Here is a 14,663-nt window from a genome sequence, read left to right as displayed (position 1 = left end):
TGTCAATAAGCTCCGCAAATCATAGACTCCGAAATACGAAACAAGGTTAGTGTCGCGCTCTGTCATACCGTAGCGCGAACAACGACTTATACAACGTAAAAAATATGATAGTTACAAATTAACCTAATCCTAACACACCTTACATGTGCTTGCTGTAGCATGGGCATGGGGTCATTTTAAAGACCCCCGACATAAGCTTATTACTCCCCAAAACGGAATCTGAATCACGATTTAGCCGTCGGGCACAGGTCCCACGTGGCGTTTAGAGCAATGAATACTGCGCAGTTTGTTTCAGATTGGAAACCAAGTAAGAAGGTACCAGGTACATATATCGCTTGTTACAGCTTTTGTTCGCAGTCCTGTTAAACCCCATATGTGACTAATTGCTTCTACTACCGCCCTTCGGTTGAACATCTCCAGCTGACCCCGGCTTATTATCATTATGATACCAACGCCAACACCCTCCCGTAGGAGACAGAGGCAAGCATGCCAGGAGTGCCGACGACGTAAGCTACGATGTGACGGCAGGCAGCCGCGGTGTTCCAGCTGCGAGAATATCGACACACAATGCGACGTCGACCCAAACCGTAAGCCGCGGGGACCTAAAAAGGGCTATCTCATAGCTTTGCAAAACAAGATTGGTATGTCTTGCGGAATGTGCCCGATTCAATTGAAGACGAAGAAGTCAGCTGCGAACGACTCTCGCTTGCGGGAAAAAAATGATAGGCGTTGAGTACAATGGGGCTGGTTCCATTAATAGAAACTAACGGCACTAGAAACTCTCGAAGACCGTCTTCGCCAACAGGAACAGCACCATCTCAAGTGGCCGGATAATATAGAGTATGGCGACGAGATACTCGACACAATCACATCACATACAACTGCGACTCTTGCCGGCCTAGAAGATGCCAGGCTACCTACAGATGCGGATCTTCTTACAATGAGGTCAACTCCTCTGGTATCGGAGTCAGACACCTCTCTCAGTTCCTACTTTGATGTCAATATGGTGTCCACGACGATGGCCCTTTTGCAGGATCATACACCCACAACATCTCTATCGGAATACAGTAGTAACAGTCTACATATTACCGATCTCATGCAAACTGAGCTGTATGACACACCCTCTGGTTCTTCCAAATGCTATTTTTATATTCCAGTACGGAGTTTATGGTTGCTACATCCACTAACTCCAGAGACAGTGACCAATTATACTTCGACAGAATACACGCCGCCGTTCCCATATTGCATCAACGTAGGTATCTCTCGTGGTCAAAGTTACCTGACAAGACGAGGTCGCGCACTTGTCTTCAACATGCTGTTTGGGCAACAGCCTCGCTCATGTCACCACAGTTTCAACACTTGCAAGACAAACTATACTTGGAAGTAAAGCGGCTTCTTGCTACTACAACCCTCGTACAAATCCCTGGTGGGCAGGGTTCTGTAGGTGATGTCGAACTTGTGCAAGCATGGGTCCTGAGGACCACCTATGAGTTTATCAAGATGAATCGCTATGAAACGAGCCTCAGTGCGGCTTACACGTTTCGACTAGCCCAGCTAATTGGGTTGCATAAAGTTGACGTTCTAAATAATCTCCCTTCTAATTGCGAAATTGATTTCATAACAACGGAAGAAAAGCGTCGTGCGTTTTGGATGGCTTTTATCCTTGAAATTCTCTCCAGCATACACAGCAACCTACCTCTGGTAGTGAATGAGCATATGGTAAGCTGGCTGTGTCTTTAATACACTCACAATATATATATTTTGACGTTGAATTCCGTACTTGAAATCGATGCTAAAAAAGAGAAATCAGATTTGTACACGTCTTCCCGTACCGGATCATGAGTTTCAGAATGGCCAGCCAGTCTGCATCGACTTCTTGCACGATTTACTCTCCAAACGGAGCCAGACAGTCAAGTCGCCACTCAATGAATGCATCATGCTTGCGGCACTGTGTGCGCGGATATCATTTCACGCACAGCAACATAATAAGTACCTTTTACACAACCAGGCAGACTATGACTCTCTCGAATGGCGAAAACCGTTAGACAATGCCCTGGCACTGCGGCTGCAGACCTTGGAGGAGGACTATCCTAGTCAAAAGCACTCTTCGGACCCGGCGCTGCTATTTGCCAATTTCCTGGCTCAAGCGTCAATACTCTATCTCTGGGGCAATGCTCAGTCTTTAGAGTGGCAAAATGGAAGTCCCAGTCGTTCAAACTCACTGAACACCGAATTCCAGCAACTGGCGTTTGGTGCGGCGCAGCGTATCGTAGAGCTTGCTCGTTCTCTCTTAGACTTTCCCTTATCCAAGGTAATGAGCTGTCCTTTCCTCCCCATGGAATAGTTATTTATTGATATTTGAATCCAGATCCACCCATTTACACCGATTCCACTATGCCTTGGCGTCAAATTCTTATCTGCGAACAGCTTGAATTCCATTGCTGCACCTCTGCAACAGGAGTTACTGGACGTGATACGTCGATTAAGCAGTGCTAGTAACGTGCAGCAAAGTTACATAGATATTTCAGATATATACCAAGACCCAGTTTGATATTCCTGGTCAGGATATAATAGTAAATATATGTGTGACGATTGTGTTTGTTTGCTTTCTATTAACGACCTTGCCGATTACTCAGCGAAATCCCCTATGGGCAAAAAAGTCGTCCCGAGCTAGCTATCTACTGCTAAGTACATATTCATTTAATATATGTGTGACGAACTGGTCTATACCAAATAGTATAGGGTAGCTTCTCAGGGCAATAAACTGGTCGCAGTTTATGTTGACAGAGCAGGTAGGGTGCTGTGGGCAATCTTATCACGTAGCTAGTAGGTTGAACGCATTGATCAATCTTGTTGCTATGTTAACGACTAGCTATCTGATTATGTACGTGCTGGCTGGATCATCATAAATCCCAGATGGTCCTGAAGGGATCATTTCATTCTTGCGATGATCCGTGGGAAGATCACTGGATCATCTCAATGATCTAATGATCCGTTCCTGACTGGTTAGGCGGTCCGTTGTTTATCCGGTGGAGGCCCATTGTTGCGACCATAAGAATCGAAGTCGTGACACATTGTTATAACCCAGGTTTACTGTATATCGGTTTTCATTCCTAACGCAAAAGAAAAGCTATCAATGTACATGCACAGGTTCCAGGGGTACCCTATGTACAGCTTATCTTTCTACTCAACCTGGTTATTTTCCCGTATCTTACTTTTACGAGCTTATGAGTCTTTTAAACGATTCAAAGGATTCTCTCCTGATCTAGGCCCCACCGTAATCATTAAACTACATATGTCAGAGGGTCCTGTCAGAACCATTGTGACTAGGTACTCAATCAAGCGCAGCGGCGAGGCTGGACATCTTTTCAAGGATTGTTAGCTGAACTTCAGCCATCTTCTCCCCTGTAGCACAACCCGAACATAGCATAGCTAATGGCTAATTGATTCTCCGTTTGTTTCTCACTTGTATTGAAGAGGATGATGGAAGGGGCGAGACCATATGATACAGCCTGGATATTGGGCTTACCGAGATGTGCTGACTGCTTATATTGAGATTCAGGAATATAAATCATAGCCCTCCCTCTATGCCTCTTGCCATGTAGCCAAGCATTGCGGCTTTGTCTCTCGTGTCTCTCTTGTGTTCAGTCCAGCCATGATCAAGGCAATGTTTAAGACTTGGGCCTCTGCCCTCTTATGTGTCTCTCTCTCTGTGGAAGTTGCAGCCAGTCCTACGATTAGGGAACGTACGACCGACCTCAGGGCCCTCCTGACAGACCCAGCCCGACAGTGGGCTGCGAACACCACTGTCTCATTCCCAGGCTCTACCAACTTTGATAATGCCACGGAGCGTTATTCAATCTTCAACCAACCGACATATAGCGCCGCTGTGAGCCCAGGAACTGAGGGAGACATTAGTAAAGTGGTATGCAAATACTTTCTTGGGCTTTGTAGACCAAACTCCCCGTTGAAAGAGAAATTTGATTGACTAAAATGATTAAGATTAATCTTGCCAAATCGTATAGCTTTCCCTTTTTGGCCCGGGCCGGTGGCCATGGAGGCGCCAACATGAGCGATTTCGAGAACGGCGTATCACTGGACCTAAGCAAGTTCAACTCTATTGTCATTGACTCTGCTGCCCAGACGATGACCGTTGGTCCCGGTGTTCATTACCGAGATATCTTTGACCCTTTGTATAACGCCGGATTTTACATCCGTAAGTGTCTTTGGTACCGTAGTTACTCAAGAGCAATGAGAAATCTTTGACTAAATACATGCTTAGAAACTGGCAGCTGCTCATGTCCCTCCGTCATCGGTGTCGCTATTGGCGGTGGCGTTGGACGTCTGATGGTAAGGCCATATTTCAAGAGTCACGGGTGCACTTTGCTGACATTTTGACCACACAGGGTAAGCTAGGCCTGACGACTGATGCGCTGCAATCTGTACGCTTGGTTGGAGCTGATGGCGTCGTTAAAACGGTATCTGCTACTTCATACCCAGACTTGTGGTGGGCTATTCGCGGTGCGGGTGCGAATTACGGAGTCATCACTTCTGCCACATTCAAGATCCAGCCGCTCTCCAATAACAACGGCGGAAATGCCTTCATGCTAGACTTTGTCCTTCCAGCAGAGAAGAGTCTAGAGTATCTCAACATCATCGAGAAGAGCTTCAATCCCATGCCCGTCAACTTGGCAGGCATCATCGTGTTCAATTGGAACAGCACTCACAATGTCGTAAGTTTTAGCGAAATATCCAACTTGTGTTGGCACATTAGATCTGGTGTATGGTGATTGACCTGATATCTAGAGCCAAGTCGTATCCGATTGGATATTTTTTGGCACAGAGGCGGATGCTCGTAAAACCTTGGCTCCAATTCTAGCACTCAATGCGACATTCATCACAGCTACCCTGCCATGGAACCGAATCATTTCTGTTAGCGGAGGTGGATCTGATGCACTGAATTGCGTGCCCAATAAGCTGCGTAACACCTTTAACCTCAACTTGAAGACGTATAGTGCAGCAGGTTGGCAACAAAGCTTCGAGACATTGACAGACTTCCTCCAGAAGTACCCTGGCGGCCGCGGTAGCCAAGTTATTTTGGAGCTCTTTGCCAATAATGCCACTGCTGCTGTCCCTTCTAGCGAGACTTCTTGGCCATGGAGAGATGTTCGCGGCTTTTTGTAAGATCTAAACTCCCCACACTTTTGATATCTTTATCATCTCTTGCTGATACACTAGCATTATAGCCAAGAGTTGTTTGTCTACGACACTGGAGATAGTGTCACAGCACAAGGAGCAGCCACCTACGGATCTCAGTTGCGATCGCAATTCGCCGCGTATTCTGGATACAGCACTCCAACTGTCTTCGTGAATTATGCTCGTGGCGACGAGAAGATCGAAGATGTATATGGAGCAGACAAGCTACCGCGTCTGGCTCAACTGAAGCAAAAGTATGATCCGAATAATCTCTTCGCCTATGGTCATCCTATTCCCCTCTCATATCCATGAGAGGTTACATAGTTGTCCCTTTAATTTAATAGGTATCATAATTATAATACATGGAGCTAAGCAAGCATGGATGTAACTCATCGCCTGTCGAGCGCAATTGAGGCCACACACAGGCTAACTGCACAACCTGAACCCATAAACAAATATCGACGTGACTCTGATTTGCATTATAAATGTAATCTCACTCTCATTGGTTGAACTCTTCAGCCTTATATATACTTAGGTACCTAATAAATATGGAATGACAATCATCAATTCTTAGCATCGGTTGCGCGAATAAGGCAGCTAAATTCCTCAATTTTGTTCTAGGCAACCATGCATAGGTATGGGAAAATATATCAGTGAAAACCTCTCACTCTGGAAAGAAACTCATAATGCCCGAAGCAAGGGAAAAACTGGCAGCAGAGACAGCTAGTGGCGATTCTGAGCGAGAATTTGTCAACGACGATTATACGGTGGGCTGGATTTGCGCAATAACAATCGAGCATGTTGCTGCATGCGTTTTTCTTGACGAAAAACATGAGCCGCCGGATCATGTGTCCACGAATGACGACAACGATTATATTCTGGGTAGGATTGGAAGGCATAATATTGTTATTGCGGTCTTGCCCTATGGAGAATACGGTCTCTCCTCGGCGGCAAGCGTAGCGAGAGATATGCTACATACCTTTCCGAACATCAGAATTGGTCTCATGGTGGGCATTGGAGGGGGCGCTCCAACTGAAAAGCACGACATTCGCTTAAGAGACGTGGTAGTCAGCGTTTCCCGCGATGGAAAGGGGAGTGTATTTCAGTACGACTTTGAGGATACCATCCGAAATGAGACCTTTCAACAATCAGGTTTTCTTAACCAAGCGCCAACAATCTTAAGGACGACTATCAGCGGGCTTGAGAGCCAATACGAAATAGAAGAGCATCAAATCCAGGAAACAATTAACAGCATTTTCAACAAAAAGCCACATTTGAGAAAAAAGTACAATCGACCAAACCCTGCTACACATAGGCTATACCGAAGCAACATCATTCACCCTCTCGCCGAAGATATAAATTGCAGCACTCATTGTGGCGAGGGCGCACCGAATTTGATAGTACGCTCCAGACGGGACGGCAACGAGGATGATCCAATGATCCACTACGGCTTAATCGCTTCTTCAAACCAACTTATGAGAAATGCCGACATTAGAGATAAGCTGGCTGCTGAAAGGGACATATTATGCTTTGAAACGGAAGCAGCCGGCTTAATGAACCATTTCCCCTGCCTAGTCATTCGCGGCATTTGTGACTATGCCGATACGCATTCGAATGCAGAATGGAGAGGCTACGCAGCAATGGCGGCAGCCGCGTACGCGAAAGATTTGCTCTATCGGATTCCTCCAAATCGAGTTGAAGCCTTGCAAAGAATGAATAGTTTTTCCAGTAAGAGTGGAAGCTGTTCCAAAATATTAGAACAATAAAAATAACATTTGGCAGGTATATCAGAAGGAATATCTGGTCTTCTCCAGGCGCAGAAAAGAGAACATCACGATGAGATTCTCAATTGGCTTTCTTCAACAAATTATGCAATCCAGCAGCATGACTATTTCAGAAATCGGCAGCCAGGAACGGGGCAATGGCTCATAGACTCGAACCAGTACCAGGCGTGGCTCAACACTCCGGGGGAAGTATTGCTTTGCCAGGGAATTCCAGGAGCCGGAAAGACTATCTTGGCATCCATAGTGATTGATCAACTTACCACAAAATTTCATGGAGATGAACATACGGGGATTGTATATGTTTATTTTGACTACCGACAGAGAGAAGAACATGCTGAAGCCTTGCTGCAGAATCTCTTGAGACAGTTGGCGCAGAAAAGGCCCTCCCTGCCAGCTTGTGTGGGTACCCTCTATAAGCAGGGCATTCGAGGAATCCCACCTTCATTGGAGGCACTATCACAAGCTCTGCAAACTGTGGCAAAAGATTTTTCGAAGATCTTCATAATTATTGATGCGCTTGATGAGTGCACAATTTACAACGACTGTCGGATGAGATTCTTGGCGGAAATCTTCAGTCTCCGTACTAAATCGGCGGTAAATATATTCGCAACTTCCAGGCCCGATACGGAGATCGCGGACAGGTTTAGAGGTGGGATATTTATGAAATATGTGCAAGAGAAGAAGACATACGAAAATACTTAAAAGGAAATCTACACCTACTATCGCACTCAGTTCAAAATGACATTTGAGAAATGAAATTGAGCAAGCAATCGTTAGCTCCGTGCGCGGAATGTGAGGCACTGTTGATTCACTCATTACCTTTATGTACTAAATTACAACAGGTTTCTTCTTGCCAAGCTCCATCTAAACGCATTGACGGGAGAATTCACAACGAAAGATATCAGAAATGCCCTTGACAAGTTATCGGTTGGTTTAGAAGCATACGACGACGCATACAAAAACATGATGACACGGATCGATAGTCAACACCCACAGAGAAAAGAGCTAGCGAGGAGAGCTCTGTCGTGGATTGTGCATGCAAAGAGGCCCCTTTCCACAACGGAGCTCCAGCATGCCCTCGCAGTAGAGTATTGGCGCCACGAACTTGACAACCGAAATTTTACCAGCATTGAAGACATTGTCTTGGTGTGTGCGGGCCTAGTTACTATTATCCAACAATCTGATCAACAATCTGACCAATATTCCAATCAATCATCTGGTCAACAATCTGGCATCGTTCGACTCGTCCACTATACAGCACAAGAATACTTTGAGCGAACTCAGGCAGAATGATTCCCAGATGCAGAGATCGAAATTGCCAATTCTTGTATCACTTATTTATCTTTCAGCGTCTTCCGCAGTGGATTCTGCACTACGGATGAGGACTTTGAGAAACGACTAGTTTCCAATCCATTGTACAATTACTCTGCTCATAATTGGGGCCATCACGCTCATAACCTTTCACCACTCCCACAACCAGCCGTAGACTTTATTAGGTGTGATGCCAAAGTGCAGGCGTCAAGCCAAGTCATGATGACTTCTGAACCTACCTGGAATGACTCGAATTACAGCCAGCAATTTCCTAAGAAGATAACTGGGCAACATTTGGTGGCATATTTCGGAATTACGGAACTGCTTCAAAACACAATCGATGGCCCAACACTGGACGCAGATGATGGTTTTGGCCGGACGCCACTTTCATATGCTGCGGGTAGTGGGTACGAGGTAGCGGTTAGGCTTCTGCTTCAAAGGCAAACTATTGATCCCAACTCCCGAGATAAGAATGGGCAAACGCCGCTTATGTGGGCGGCCAAGGGAGGACATTACAACGCCACTGCATCATTGCTTATAGCCGATAGAATTGACGCCAATGTTAGGGATGACCTTGACCAAACGGCACTCCTTCTTGCAGTTAAGAACGGACATGAATCTGTGGTGAAGTTACTACTTACCATGAGTAGTGTTGACATCAATGCGGGAGACGATCACAATCAGACGCCACTATGGTGGTCAGTCCGCAATGGAGATATTTCTATCATGAAGTTGCTTCTTCATGAAGAAAATGTCAACATTAACATGGGAAATAGTCACGATCAAACTCCAATTTGGTGGGCAGCGAGAAATGGGGATGTCGAAGCTGTGAAACTACTTCTTGAAAAGGGGAAAATAAACGTCAACCTGAAGGATAAATATAACCACTCACCACTGGGGCGAGCTGCTCAGAGGGGACATGATACGGTAGTCCAACTTCTGCTTACCAAAGAGAACGTTGATATAAACTCTACAGATCATTACGGCCATACGCCACTGCTACTCGCTGCCAGATATGGACATGCATCTGTAGTCAAACTTCTTCTTGACTTCAGTAATGTGGATATCAATGTTATGGACGAGAGCGGCAAAAATGCACTTTTATGGGCCGTTAAAAATGGACATGAAGATGTCGTCGCCCTTTTGCTTTCTGACGCCAACGTCAACGTCAATGTCAAAGATCTTAACGATCAGTCGCCGCTATTATATGCAACAATTTATGGATATGAAGCCATAGTGCAAAAATTGCTTGCAACTGAGAAAATTGATGCCAACGCCAAGGATAGCTATCATCAGACTGCTCTTCTATTTGCAAGCGAGAGAGGGCATAGTCAAATCGTTAGGATGCTACTTGACCATAAAGACATCGATGTTCATGCCACTGATCGAATCAATCAGACACCATTGTGGTGGGCAGCTGCGAGTGGAAACGAAGCTGTGATCAAATACCTCCTTGACAAAGAAGGGGCGGATATAAACGCTAAGAACGCATTTCAACAAACGGCATTGCTTTGGGCAGCCCGCTACGGCAATGAGAATACGGTTGAGCTACTACTCACTGTGCCTGGCATTGATGTCAATACCAAAGATAGAGATGGGCTGACGCCACTTTGGTGGGCAACCAAGAAGGTATACAAGGCAGTAGTTCAACTGCTCCTTTGTAATGAGAACGTGGATGTCAACATCAAGAATGGATCTGGTCAATCACCACTTCTGTTTGCAACCCAAGAGGGTTATACTGCAATAATGGAACTCTTGCTTACAAAGGGTGGTATCGATGTTAATGTCACAGATAAAAATGGGCACACACCTCTGACAGTGGCAATGCGATACTCTACAGGAAACAGATTTTCAATCGCTGAAGAAGAAGAAGACAACAGAAAGCGAGGGGACTAAAGGGAAATACTCGATTACCCCCATCGCACGAGAAGCCTGACGACAACACAGAATCGCATCCAACGCCAGTATCGGGAGAAGCTAAGAAACGATATGAGGCGGCTTTCAAGCTATTATTAGCTACAGATGGAATCAATGTGAACATCAAAGATAATTATGGCCAAACACCCCTGCTATGGGCGGCTAAAAAGGGTCATAGTATCCTGGTGAAGGCGTTACTGGAAATGGATGACGTTGAGATCAATACAAAAGACGACTTTAATAAAACCCCGCTCTTATGGGCCACTGCGGGAGAACATACAGAGGTAGTCAAACTCTTACTGGATAGCGAGAGTATTGATTCCCACACAGTGGATAATTTTGGCCAAAGTCCACTATGGTGGGCAGTCGAGACGGAGAACGAGGTGGTAGTTGAATTACTATTCCATCGAGACCCCAATATTCGAAACAATATCAGTCAAACAATACTAAGGAAGGCTCTACATAAGGGAAACAGAAGAATGTTCGAGGCACTCCTGTCGAAAAGCGATGTCGATCTTAACGCGGTAGACGACGATGGCCAGACACTTCTATTATGGGCTACTAAGCGCGGGGACGCTGTCACGGTTAAAACGCTTTTGGCTCTAAACAAGAGCTTTGACGTAAATACGCAAGGCCAAGAACCTCGAACTCCGCTGTGGTGGGCTGTAACTATGGGAAATGAGGAGATAACCAGGCTACTTCTTTGCTCAGAGGGCGTTGATATCAATAGCAAAAGCATTCACGGGCAGACGCCTCTATGGTGCGCTATTAGTACGGGGCGGTTATCGATTCTTACGATATTGCTGAGAGAGGAAGGAATCAAAGTTAATGGGATAGACCGCTCTGGCCGGACGCCACTCTTGCTAGCTGAGTACTACCGATGGCAGAGCAGGACTTTGCGTGAAAAAGAGAGTGAGCATTCTCACAATAAGCACAGCCTTCATCCAGATACTCTAAATGATCCAACATCTAGACGTTTCCATTCTTTCCGGTTTCGCCGAGCTCCGAAGAGTCCTCGAGCTGTCCACTTTGATTCACATGGCTCAAAACACGCGGAATATTCGGATGACTGGGAAGATTCAGAGCTTTCAGAAGACACAGAAGGCTCCGAAGATTCGGTGAATCCGGAATACGGACATGGTTCAGTTGGTCTCAAAAGGCACAAATTAGCCAATAAGGAAGACATATATAAGAATATGATTGAGCTACTGCTAGCCAGAAGCGATGTTTCCATCAACTTCGAAGGGCCAGATGGGATGAATCTCTTATGGTCAGCAATCAGCCACAGAGATACTGCTCTAGTGAAATTGCTTTCAAGCCATAGTAATTTCGACATCAACAGTCGAAATCATGCGGGGCAGACTCCTTTGCTATGGGCAGTGGCTGAGAGAGATAGACTTATGGTTAGGGCCCTTCTCTGTGATGGAAGCGGCATCGATATTAATGCCACCGACAAGGAGGATCAAACAGCATTGTTACAAGCAGCTCTCATCAACGACACTGCAATTGTTGAACTGCTATTAACGAAAGACGGGATTGATATAAACGCGAAAGACCTGATAGGTTACACCGCACTCTTCATCGCAGTTCTCAAAGGCAATGAAGCCGTTGTCAAATCATTGCTGAGTAAACCAGGCATTGATGTCAACGCAAAGGAGAACGACGGCAACATACCACTGGTGGAAGCAGTACAAGGAAATAATCTAACAGTTGCAAAGTTACTGATTGACACTGATAATATCGATATCAACTGTCACGACTTGAATAGTCAGACACCCATCTGGCACGCTATGAAGGGAAATACGGACCTGGAGTTAGCACGACTGCTGATCAAGCATGGCGCCAACATCAACTATAGAGATAGATCTGGCGAAACAGTGTTAGGATGGGTTGCAAAAACCGGGAGTAGGGAGAAAATGAATGTTTTACTTGCTGCGCATGACGTCGATGTCAACATCAAGAACGCCGAGGGCAAGAGCCCCCTGTTCTGCGCGATTGAGAGTGGAAATAAGGATGCAACCAACGCTCTAATTGCTGCGCAGGGCATTGATATAAATATCAAGAACGACAAGGGCCAGTCTCCCCTTATCGCTGCGATCGAGAAGCGCAATACGGAATTAATCAAGGTTCTACTTGCTACGCCTGATGTTGATATCAATATCAGGGACAAATGGAGTCGTACTCCCCTTTTCTATGCTGTGGAAAGTAGGAATGAAACACTAGCCAGTGTTCTACTTTCTGCTCATGGTATTGATATTAATGTGAGGGACAATCAGGGCCAAACCCCACTTTCTTGGGCGGCTACAATTGGGCGTGAAGGAGCGGTTCAACAGTTGCTTGCAAGAAATGATATTGAGATCAACGCCAGGAATCGATATCATGAGACACCACTTCTCATTGCGACTCTGAACAGTCACAAAGCAGTTGTAGAGCTATTGCTTAGTGAGAAAACTATCGATCCCAACATCGAAGACGACGACGGGAATAGGCTTTTGCATATAGCAGCTGCGAATGGAGCTGAAAAGATCATTGATTTGTTGCTTCTTAAATGCATTAATGTTAATGCAGTAGACGCTGCTAGCCGGACTGCGTTGGCAATAGCGGCAAAGAAGGGACAAAGCGGGGTGGCTGAACGTCTACTGACTGTGGAAAACATCGATGTGACACTCCAAGATAAAGATGGTGCAACAGCTCTATGGCATGCGGTTGACAACCGATCCGAGTCAATAGTTTCACTCTTACTCGCTCATGCTGATAATGAAGTTAACACACGAAATGATGTAGATCAATCACCGCTACTTATCGCAACCATCTATGGGTATACGGAGATTTTCCGATTGCTGCTCGATGAAGATGGGATCGATATAAACGGAACGGACTTGATCGGGTGAACACCGCTACTAGTAGCAGTCAAAAGGGGTGACGAGCTTGTGGTTAGGCTCCTTCTTGCTAAAGGCATCAAGAATATCAACCTCAGGAGTGATGAAGGTGAAACTGCATTGACTATGGCCTCTCACCAAGGCAATTCAAAGATTTTTGACATGCTTCTTGCTGAAGACCATATCAACATTAACTCGACGAATAACGAAGGTTTAACGCCATTAATAATTGCAACAAAATGTGGACATTTACATATTGTCCGACAGCTTTTAAAGCAAGAGAACATTCGAATCAATTTCAGGACTAAGAACGGCTTTACAGCATTGCAATCAGCTTCGATCAATGGTAGTTTAGGGATTGTTCGACTGCTATTGAGTCACAAAGATATCGATATCAATTTTGCAACTATCCATGGCCAGACTTCTTTACACTTTGCGGCGGCAAATGGGCATCTTCAAATCGTTCAGCTGCTACTTGATGAAAAGGCTACATTAAATGCTAAGAATATCGAAAATCGTACAGCGCTGCATTCGGCTATAAAGTATGGGCACTTCCAAATCGTTCAACATCTTCTTAAACAGAACGGCATCGACATCAATTCCAAAGATAACGACCTTGTGGCCCCAATCCATCTGGCTGCAATGCATGGATACCATCAAATTGTCCAACTGTTGCTGGGCCACAGCACTATTAATGCCCAAGCCACGGATAAGGGGGGTACGACGGCAATACACTATGCGTCAGAAAATGGGCATTTCCAAATTGTTCAGCTACTACTTACCCAAAGGGATGTTAACATCAACTGTCAAGATATAAGTGGTTGGACACCAATTCACTGCGCTTCACGTTTTGGGCATCTTAGGATTGCGAGATTGCTTATTGGATCTGGTGCTAATATATCGGTTACAACCGTTAATCGTGAGACACCGTTGCATATAGCATCATATTATGGACACTACAAAATAGTTAAATTTCTTGTGGAAAATGGCGCCGATCCAAAGAGTACTACTCTTGACGGCTGTACAGCAGAATACCTCGCTTTTGATCAGGGGTATTATACAACAGCTGACCTGCTTTCCCAATAGATAGGATTCACTATGAATGAACGTGTAATTTATTCTCTATTGACTGGACAGAAGAGCCTTCTAAGAGTTTCGTGGTGTTCATGTTAGAAATATATACTGAGGAGGAGGTTCATACAGTGGGCTTTTGTAAAGAAATAAATAAATCTTAACCTCATTGATCGAGAGTGATAATCTAGGTAATACGGGTCCCCAGTGTTAAACTCAAAAATAGGACAACGCCAGCTAGCACTTATGGTAAACAACTTGGATGCTTGTGACATAACAAAGGGGCAGTACAAAGAAGTATTCCAAATGGGAGATGAATAAGTTCCTTTCTTTCTTTTCTTTCTTTCTCTAATTTTTCTTTTGGGGGAGGGATTACTGAGTGTTCCCAGTCAAAGAGTCTTGAAGGCTGACAGCCCGAATTACTATGTATGTGCTTGGCCGAAAAGAGACTAGGCTCTTCTCACCCGCATTAAATGCAAGACACCCAACACACTACCAGAGAGAC

The 14,663-nt window shown here is 45.2% G+C and overlaps 5 protein-coding genes across 5 annotated transcripts; all 5 read left to right on the top strand.

Moving 5' to 3' along the window:
- Positions 1-442: 442 nt before the first annotated feature.
- T069G_03652 (fungal specific transcription factor domain-containing protein) lies at positions 443-2,551 on the top strand (the record flags this gene model as incomplete). Its single annotated transcript, XM_056170862.1, has 6 exons — positions 443-641; positions 777-1,110; positions 1,194-1,252; positions 1,331-1,719; positions 1,802-2,311; positions 2,369-2,551. The coding sequence occupies 6 exons, from the start codon at positions 443-445 to the stop codon at positions 2,549-2,551; spliced, it is 1,674 nt and encodes a 557-aa protein (XP_056031754.1).
- A 1,104-nt stretch (positions 2,552-3,655) lies between these two features.
- Positions 3,656-5,508, top strand: T069G_03651 (FAD binding domain-containing protein; the record flags this gene model as incomplete). Its single annotated transcript, XM_056170861.1, has 6 exons — positions 3,656-3,925; positions 4,003-4,216; positions 4,283-4,350; positions 4,407-4,733; positions 4,807-5,166; positions 5,239-5,508. 6 exons carry the CDS (start codon positions 3,656-3,658, stop codon positions 5,506-5,508), a joined length of 1,509 nt encoding a protein of 502 aa, XP_056031753.1.
- A 374-nt stretch (positions 5,509-5,882) lies between these two features.
- T069G_03650 (uncharacterized protein) lies at positions 5,883-8,273 on the top strand (the record flags this gene model as incomplete). Its single annotated transcript, XM_056170860.1, has 6 exons — positions 5,883-6,924; positions 6,979-7,214; positions 7,302-7,504; positions 7,556-7,621; positions 7,758-7,772; positions 7,823-8,273. The coding sequence occupies 6 exons, from the start codon at positions 5,883-5,885 to the stop codon at positions 8,271-8,273; spliced, it is 2,013 nt and encodes a 670-aa protein (XP_056031752.1).
- Positions 8,274-8,513: 240 nt separating this feature from the next.
- On the top strand, positions 8,514-10,187 carry T069G_03649 (ankyrin repeats (3 copies) domain-containing protein; the record flags this gene model as incomplete). Its single annotated transcript, XM_056170859.1, has 3 exons — positions 8,514-8,691; positions 8,893-8,989; positions 9,068-10,187. 3 exons carry the CDS (start codon positions 8,514-8,516, stop codon positions 10,185-10,187), a joined length of 1,395 nt encoding a protein of 464 aa, XP_056031751.1.
- Positions 10,188-10,411: 224 nt separating this feature from the next.
- On the top strand, positions 10,412-13,099 carry T069G_03648 (ankyrin repeats (3 copies) domain-containing protein; the record flags this gene model as incomplete). The annotated part of the gene is made up of 2 exons (XM_056170858.1): positions 10,412-11,120; positions 12,711-13,099. 2 exons carry the CDS (start codon positions 10,412-10,414, stop codon positions 13,097-13,099), a joined length of 1,098 nt encoding a protein of 365 aa, XP_056031750.1.
- Positions 13,100-14,663: the final 1,564 nt, after the last annotated feature.

This window comes from Trichoderma breve, chromosome 2, assembly GCF_028502605.1.
Source record: "Trichoderma breve strain T069 chromosome 2, whole genome shotgun sequence".
Lineage (NCBI taxonomy): Eukaryota > Fungi > Ascomycota > Sordariomycetes > Hypocreales > Hypocreaceae > Trichoderma > Trichoderma breve.
The sequence above is the reverse complement of the archived record's forward strand: the minus strand, read 5'-3'. Positions and strand labels throughout refer to the sequence as shown.